At 50.9% G+C, this 8,560-nt stretch overlaps 3 protein-coding genes across 3 annotated transcripts; 2 read left to right on the top strand and 1 right to left on the bottom strand.

Moving 5' to 3' along the window:
• The first annotated feature begins 143 nt into the window (after positions 1-143).
• LBHD1 (LBH domain containing 1) lies at positions 144-2,611 on the top strand. Its single transcript, XM_011942685.1, is given in 4 exon segments — positions 144-1,089; positions 1,167-1,329; positions 2,320-2,424; positions 2,427-2,611. Coding segments are annotated over 4 exon segments (603 nt in total). The 5' UTR covers positions 144-939.
• Positions 2,612-2,973: 362 nt separating this feature from the next.
• METTL12 (methyltransferase like 12) lies at positions 2,974-4,395 on the bottom strand. The gene is made up of 2 exons (XM_011942683.1): positions 4,095-4,395; positions 2,974-3,644 (listed from the first exon to the last, which is right to left on the bottom strand). The coding sequence occupies exons 1-2, from the start codon at positions 4,159-4,161 to the stop codon at positions 2,989-2,991; spliced, it is 723 nt and encodes a 240-aa protein (XP_011798073.1). The 5' UTR covers positions 4,162-4,395; the 3' UTR covers positions 2,974-2,988.
• A 445-nt stretch (positions 4,396-4,840) lies between these two features.
• On the top strand, positions 4,841-7,190 carry LOC105512263 (chromosome unknown open reading frame, human C11orf98). Its single transcript, XM_011942682.1, has 4 exons — positions 4,841-4,925; positions 5,084-5,208; positions 6,678-6,775; positions 6,852-7,190. Exons 1-4 carry the CDS (start codon positions 4,887-4,889, stop codon positions 6,959-6,961), a joined length of 372 nt encoding a protein of 123 aa, XP_011798072.1. The 5' UTR covers positions 4,841-4,886; the 3' UTR covers positions 6,962-7,190.
• The last annotated feature ends 1,370 nt before the right edge of the window (positions 7,191-8,560 follow it).

The following is an 8,560-nucleotide window of genomic DNA, read 5'->3' on the forward strand; positions in this document are numbered from 1 at the left end:
GCCCGTCTCGGCCTCCCAAAGTGCTGGGATTACAGGCTTGAGCCACCGCGCCCGGCCTATTTATTTTTTTTTTTGAGACGGAGTCTCACTCTGTCACCCAGACTGGAGTACAGGGGCAGGATCTTGGCTCACTGCAGGCTCCACCTCCCTGTTTCATGGCATTCTCTTGCCTCAGCCTCCAGAGTAGCTGGGACTACAGGCGCCTGCCACCACGACCGGCTGATTTTTTGTAATGTTAGTAGAGACGGGGTTTCACCATGTTGGTCAGGCTGGTCTCCAGCTCCTGACCTCGTGATCCGCCTACCTCGGCCTCCCAAAGTGCTGGGATTACAGGCGTGAGCCACCGCGCCTGGCTGTTTTGCTTTGTTTTCAACCACTAAAAGGCTGGATTCGTTTAACATACTGAATTCTGCTTTACAGAAGAAAACACCTTTTAGCTGTGTGACTGATTACAGGCAAGTTCTTGTGCCCAGGTTTCTGCATCAGAAAATGAGCTTATAACAGTACTTGTCTCACAGGTTTAGGAGAATTAAATGAGTTATCTGTAATGCAATTAAAACAGCTCCTGACAAAGAGTAAACACCATATAAATATTCATTAAATAACATACAAACATGCCAGGTTGGGAAAATCAGTAAGCAAAGGAGTCAGGAAATTCCAAGTTGGTTATCACGACTCTTGGCCCACAGGGCTTTAATCCAGGTGCCCTTGTCTCCTACCCTTGCTGCCATCCCAGTGTCTCCAGGGAGTAAGTAGAAATAAAGATCTGATCTCAGCTCTTGGGCATTTTCCCCTCCCCTGAAAGCCCATAATCACTTAGCACAGTCAATGCTTAAGGCGCCAGGCTCCAAAGAAGATTAAAGGAACAGTTTGTGGGATGCACTGGGCAGGAGTACCCTCCTCTGAGTTCAATCATCTTGCACTCTAAGAATCACCACCATGGCCCTCCTGCCAGGGAGAAGCAAGGAGGATGGGCTTTGGACTACAAATAGCCCAGGCTCCTCCCAGCATCCAGAAAGTCCCAGGCCGCCCAACCCTCTCTGGGACAGAGGAAAAATTGGCAAGGTTGAAGGTCACTGGCATATTCAGGTTATACTTCCCCACCCTGTGTCTGGCAGCTGGCTTACCCTCGAGTTTGGCCCAACCTCCTTGCTGTCCCTGTTCAGGATTTCTCTCAAAAGTCCCGTCTGCTGTCTATTGTGGTGGAAGCCTCTGAGGTGAATGAAGAGAGTGGGGATCTCCATTGGCCCCATGAGGAGCTGCTACTGCTCACTGATGGTGAGGAAGAGGATGCTGAGGCCTTCCTCTAAGACCAAAGTGAAGAGCCAGGTGAGGCAGGTGGCTCATTCAGGGGGCCACTGTGATCTGAATGTTCTGGGCAGAGCCAAGATGGAAGTCAGTTATGGCCCCTGCATTCCGCAGTGCCGCACACCGCAGGTGCTCAATAAATGTGAAGATGTGGGAGAGAAAAGTCAAGGCAGTTGGCAAAGTTGAATTGTAGAGAGCAGTTCTGGTATCAGAAGGGGTGCCATCCTTTAATCTGTACTTTTTTTTTTTTTTTTTTTTAGACAAGTCTCCTTCTGTCGCCCAGGCTGGAGTGCAGTAGCGCCACCTTGGTTCACTGCAAGCTCCACCTCCCGGATTCACGCCATTCTCCTGCCTCAGCCTCCCAAGTAGCTGGGACGCCACCATGCCACACCCAGCTAATTTTTTTTTGTATTTTAGTAGAAACAGGGTTTCACTGTATTGCCCAGGCTGGTCTCAAACTCCTGAGCTCAGGAAATCTGCCTGCCTCAGCCTCCCAAGAAGCTACATTTTTTTGAGCATTTACTATGTGCCAGGTACTATGCTAAACACTTTTACTTCATGATTTTCAGAAAAACCCAATGAAGGTACTTCCCCTTTATAAATGAGAAAATTGAGGCTACGAGGTTAGGCTCTTAGTGATAAAATTGCTCTATATTTTCATAAGCAAAGAATACCACATAAGTGCAGCAGCTTATCACAGCCCATTGCAAAGAATACCACATAAGTGCAGCAGCTTATCACGGCCCATTGCAGCTTCAACCTCCCAGGGCTCAACCAGTCCTCCCAGCTCAGCCTCCTGAGTAGTTGGAACTACATGCCTGTGCCACTATCCCTGACTAATTTGTTTTTGTAGAGTTAGGGGTATCACTTGATTGCCAGGGCTCAAACTCTTGGAGTCAAGCAATCTGCCCACCTTGGCCTCCCAAAGTGCTATGATTATAGGAATGAGCCAGTTTTGTAATTTGATAATATATCAGTAATATTTTTCTCCCTTCTTCTCCTCCATCCCAGGCTGCACTTGGAGCCCACAGAACACCTATTGCTGGACTTAGCTGGGGGCAGACCAGGATGATGAAGATGCCTGTTGGATTCTTGAGGACACAAAGTGTCTGGAAGCCACCACTGTCCCTTCTGGGACTCAGCAACAGGCTCCTGTGTTTGTTGAAGTAGCTTTGTGGAATATTCTTGTCTCCTGCCTCCTAATAGCTTTGAGAGTAAGTATTGTTCCCTCCCTCTCAAACATCTCATCCAGGTTTATGAAGCTCCTTATACCCACCCTCTCACAATCTCCTTTTACAGGTGAGAAAAATGAGACTTACAGTTTAGGCCGCTAGATTATACAAGTCAGTCGGCGCCGGGGTTTGGATTCAGTTCCTGTCTGCTGCTTTTAGGAGCTCCAGTTACTGGAAACTGGGGAAAGACCCTCTTGTACCTTCTCTTTTCAGCATTCATCTTGTGCTAAATATTGCACACATCATTGTATGCAATCTCTGTAACCCCAGATTATTCCCACTCTGCAGATGAGTAAACTGGGGAACAGAAACATTCAGCAATATGGCACCCAGCTAGTAAATGTGGAAGCCAGGACTCACTTTGCAGCCAGATAGCTTGCAAAGACAATAGTTCTTCAGCCCTCTCCTTGCCCACAGAAATACTAGGCTTAGGACTACTAAAATGTCTTTAATGACAGCCTTGAATCAAGTAAGCAAAGTAGGTGATGCCCCTGAAAGGGCCTAGCTCCTGCACAGTCACAGCCCAGCCACGGGACCCTTGTTCCAGGCAGGGCAGTCGCACATCAGGGTCCTCATCCGAGAACTGAATTAGGGTCCCTTGAGGGTTTAGAACCTGCAAGCATTCTGATAGCAGCTGGTAAGCCCTAGGCAGACCTCCCCTGGCAACAGCATCCCAGGTGCCCTTGTCCAGCAGTAGTTGGAAAGAGCCTGAAGAAGCCACAGACCCCAGGTTCTGGGCATCGGCGTGCATGAAGTGGAGGCTGGAGGAAGGGTGCCCAGGGCATAGAGGTGTTTGGCCTTGGCCACCCTCCAGGAGGCTGTTCATGTAGGCCACAGCCACAGGAGAAAAGTCCACCCCTAACACATCCACTGGGTGTGGAGATTTGGTGTAGAGGCCTGTACATAGGCTGGAGGTCCCACAGCCCACATCCAGCACCCGCAGAGGACTAGCAGCCCGTGCCTCCTGCAGCAACGGTAGTAGGAGCCCCTGGACTTCCTCATATCCAAAGAACCAGTCGAAGGTGGGGACAGTGCCCAAACGGGGCTGGGCATGCAGCCGATCCCAGAGACAGCGGTCCGCCAGGCAGCTACCAGCCAGTGAGTCTGTGGGCACAGTTGGAGGGTGTCACTTGGTCTATCTCGCCACTGCAGAAACGGCGCATATACACACTGGGGTCTTTTTTTTTTTTGAGACAGGGTCTCACTCTGTGACCCAGGGTGGAGTGCAGTGGCACAATCATGGCTCACTGAAGCCTCCCCCTCCTGGGCTCAGGTGATCCTTCCACGTCAGTCTCCTGAGTAGCTAGTACTACAGGCGCCATCATGCCTGGTTAATTTTTTTGTAGGCGGGGGTCTCGCTATGTTGTCCTAGGCTGGTCTCGAATTCCCGGGCCAAGCGATCTGCCCACCTCAGACTGGCAAAGTGTTAGGATTACAGCCGTGAGCCACCGCGCACAGCCCACCGCAGGGTCTGAGAACCACAATTTCAGGGACTACACTATTGAGTCACGAGGAACCCACCCTGCCCTCCCTACTCTTCCCCCACCTCCCTACCCGGAAAGGGGCGGCACATCCCCATCATCAGGCTCGGCAAGTGGAGCATTCGACGCAGCGCAGCCATCTGGAGGTTCGTTAAGTTCGACCAGAGAACCTTGTGTGAAGCGTCCACCCTACTCCATCCAGACGCCCGAGGTCCAGGGGAAGATCTGCAAATTCCGCGTAGCGAAAGGCGGCATACAGCTTCCCCGAACTCTTCAGTCTCGGAAAAAGGAACGCGGACACAGACTGACTATGGTAGGAACGGCCTTTATTGGCTGCAGCGGGAAGTGGAAGAGGGGATACAGCGTCCGCAGACCTGAAATCAAATGAGAACATGTGAGCAACCCCATGGAGGAGCCAGCTGGATCTCGGTTGTCCCGGTCCGAGATTCCCGGTGTCCCGGCGCTTGAGGATAGAACCAGCGGATGGGAAGCCGCCGGCACCGAAGACATGACGCCGAGGGGGCCAGAGCCCTTTCCCTCTTCCTCCGTACATTACGGGGAGCGGTACCACAAGCCCGATCCCCGCCAAGAAAAGGAGGATCCTGAGGCCTCGCCCAGAGCCTTCCGCCCGACACCCCCGCCACTCCCGGCCTCCACTCCCGGCTGCCCCATCCAGGATACTACTACAAAAAACCCCACTTCCTGGCTCACCTCCCTCGAAAAGATCTCGCGCACTGCGGAGCTCCTTTATATAGCCCAAGGACCCGCCCCCGAATTGCGATTGGCCCGCCGAAGGCTGGGGCGGAGCCACGCGATCCCGCGCTGAGCGGAAGTACGCACCGTGAACTGGCGTGGCATCGCAGCTATGGGAGCTCCCGGGGGAAAGATCAACCGGCCCCGAACGGTGACTGTGTGGGGGCCGCGACTTTGTTTCCTGAAGTGTCCCCGAGCCCGTTTATCTCGCAAAAGATGGGATCAATGAGGGGCCAGGGTTGCCTCGTGGAGCGGTCCGGGGGTCGCGGTGAGCCCACTCCATCTGATTCACATCTTTCTCCCCAGTAGGAGCTGAAGAAGAAGCTGTTCAAACGCCGGCGGGTGCTGAATCGGGAGCGGCGTCTGAGGCACCGGGTGGTCGGGGCTGTGATAGACCAAGGGCTGATCACGCGGCACCACCTCAAGAAGCGGGCGTGAGTACTAAATCCTGTTGGTCGTCCCCACCGAGTCTTCCCTCCTCCCTGCAGAGCTCCGGAGCAGCTTCACCTCTCAGCTCACCTCCTTGTGCACTGACGCTTATGCGGGGAATGTCTGTCGGCTGTTAGTTCCTAAGCTCTGCTAGCCTCTCACAATACCTGTAGCAGACAACCTTTCTTTGGGTTTTGGATTCTGTTAAGAATCTCAGGAAAGCCAGGGACGGTGGCTCACGCCTGTAATCCCAGCACTTTGGGAGGCTGAGGCGGGCGGATCACCTGAGATCGGGAGAACAGCCTGATCAACATGGTGAAATCCCATCTCTGCTAGAAATACAACAATTAGCCGTGCATGGTGGCCGGCACCTGTAGTCCCAGCTACACGGGAGGGTGAGGCAGGAGAATTGCTTGAACTGGGAGGCGGAGGTTGCAGTGAGCCGAGATCGCGCTACTGCACTCTAGCCTGGGCGACAGAGCGAGACTACGTCTCAAAAAAAAAAAAAAAAAAAGGAATCTCAGGAAATCTGTTGACTCTCCAAGTAATATTGTACATTCACATAGATTTTTATAAGTAAACTTATTTTTACATACAAAAAAGTGCACACATAGGCGTGTAAAACTCAGTGAGTTTTGCCAAAGGTACTCATAGGATTTCACTTGTAAGTTTCAAGGCCTCCTGTGTCTTGAGGAAGAGTTCCCATCACATTAATTAATTTCTATGTCCTTTCATTTTTAATTTATTTTTCTTTTTTGAGACGGAGTTTCCCTCTGTTGCCCAGGCTGGAGTGAAGTGGCATGAATCTCGGCTCACTGCAACCTCCGCCTCCCAGGTTCAAGCGATTCTCCTACCCCAGCCTCCCGAGTAGCTGGGATTACAGGTGCTCGCCACTGCACCCGGCTGATTTGTGTTTTTTGTTTTGTTTTGTTTTGTTTTGTTTTTGAGATGGAGTCTGGCTCTGTCGCCAGGCTGGAGTGCAGTGTCGCCAGGCTGGAGTAGCTGGGACTGCAGGCACCCGCCACCACGCCTGGCTAATTTTTTGTATTTTTAGTAGAGACGGGGTTTCATCGTGTTAGCCAGGATGGTCTCGATCTCCTGACCTCATGATCCACCCGCCTCGGCCTCCCAAAGTGCTGGGATTACAGGCGTGAGCCACCGTGCCCGGCCTAATTTTTGTATTTTTAATAGAGACGGGGTTTCACCATATTGGCCAGGCTGGTCTTGAACTCCTGACCTCAGGTGATCCGCCCACCTCAGCCTCCCAAAGTGTTGGGATTATGGCATGAGCCATTGCCCCCGATCCTTTTTTTAGCTTCTTGTCCTTTTATTAGCTTCTTTAATGTAAATATTTAGGGTTTCTATTACTATTTGTATTACATTTATTTAATACTTTTTCTATAGCCAGAACCATTTGTGTGACCTCGGATGATTCAGGTTAACCTAGCTATCTTTATTTCTACTTACCCATCAGGTCCAGTGCACGTGCCAACATTACTCTGTCAGGGAAGAAGCGCAGAAAACTCCTCCAGCAGATCCGGCTTGCCCAGAAAGAGAAGGCAGCCATGGAAGGTAAGGCTGGGACAGAGGTGGGTGAGGGGAATCCTGGATTTATTTGGGTTAATACTTCCTTCTTCCCTTTACTCAGTGGAAGCCCCTTCAAAGCCAGCCAGGACTAGTGAACCACAGCTCAAAAGGCAAAAGAAGACAAAAGCTCCCCAGGATGTAGAAATGAAGGACCTTGAAGATGAGAGCTAAACCTCTTCCAGTAGAAGATTCTCAACTGGAGCCAGCCTTCAGACTCAGTGGTTGTTTTAGAGGACTTTGACAAAAGCATTGCCCCTTTTCACTCTCCAGGTTTCCTCCTACCTAATGGCCTACTGACCTCCCCTAGAGGGATGTCTTTGGGAGGGAAGAAGGTACAGAAGAAAGATTGGAGAAGGGCCTCTCCAGCAACTCCATTTGTAATAAAGCCCTAGCACTCTGAGATGTGTGTGATTAAATGTAGGAATGGGGATGGGTCATGAAAAGGTTGCTGAGTATGGAAACAAGACAGCGAGGGAGCAGTACCTACAGAGCTTCCTTAAGCAAATGCAGCAAGATGCCAGCCTCTGCCCTCCAAGAGTGGTGGTGCCTGACCAGGCACAGTGGCTCACGCCTATAATCTCAGCACTTTAGGAGGCCGAGGCTGGTGGCTCACCTGAGGTCAGGAGTTCAAGACCAGCCTGGCTAACCCTGTTACTGTTAAAAGTACAAAAAATTAGCCAGGCGTGGTGGTGCACGCCTGTAATCCCAGCTACTTGGGAGGCTGAGGCAGGAGAATCGCTTGAACCCAGGAGGCAGAGGTTGCCTACAAGAGTATTGCTTGAGGCCAGGAACTCAATGCTGTAGTGTGCTATGATCTCATCTGTCTCCTTAGCAAGTGATACTCTAACTTTCCATTTGTGACAAAGATACAGATTATTTGAGAAGCTGAAGTTACAGTAAGCCACCATTGTGCCACTGCACTCCAGCCTGGGCAACAGAGTGAGCCGTTGTCTTGAACAATATAGATAGATAATTGTAGGGATGGTAGAGGTAAAGTTCCTGATACCAGTTCTGCCACTGCCTCTGTGTGACTAAGGTAGGCAAGACAGCTTACCCCTTCTGTCTTGCTTCTTTTGCTGCATTATGTTTTCATTTTAATGATTTTTATATATATATATATTTTTTTTTTTTTTTTGAGACGGAGTCTCATACTGTAGCCCGGGTTGGAGTACAATGGCATAATCTCGGCTCACTGCAACCTCCGCCTCCCGGGTTCAAGTGATTCTCCTGCCTCAGCCTCCCGAGTAACTGGGATTACAAGCACCCGCCACCAGGCCTGGCTTATTTTTTGTATTTTTTAGTAGAGATGGGGTTTCACTATGTTGGCCAGTCTAGTCTTGAACTCCTGACCCTGTGATCTTCCCACCTCGGCCTCCCAAAGTGCTGGGATTACAGGTGTGAACCACTGCACATGGCCTTTGTTTTTTATATGTATATGTTTTATATGTATGTATGTATTTATATGTATTTTATTTTTTTGTAAGAGTCAGGGTCTGGGCCGGGCGCGGTGGCTCACGCCTGTAATCCCAGCACTTTGGGAGGCCGAGGCGGGTGGATCACGAGGTCAGGAGATCGAGACCATCTTGGCTAACACGGTGAAACCCTGTCTCTACTAACAATACAAAAAAAATAGCTGGACGTGGTGGCAGGCGCCTGTAATCCCAGCTACTCGGGAGGCTGAGGCAGGAGAATGGCGTGAACCCAGGAGACGGAGCTTACAGTGAGCTGAGATTGCGCCACTGCACTCCAGCCTGGGCGACAGAGCGAGAC

This window comes from Colobus angolensis, unplaced genomic scaffold, assembly GCF_000951035.1.
Source record: "Colobus angolensis palliatus isolate OR3802 unplaced genomic scaffold, Cang.pa_1.0 Scaffold21, whole genome shotgun sequence".
In the NCBI taxonomy this organism is placed as follows: Eukaryota; Metazoa; Chordata; class Mammalia; order Primates; family Cercopithecidae; genus Colobus; species Colobus angolensis.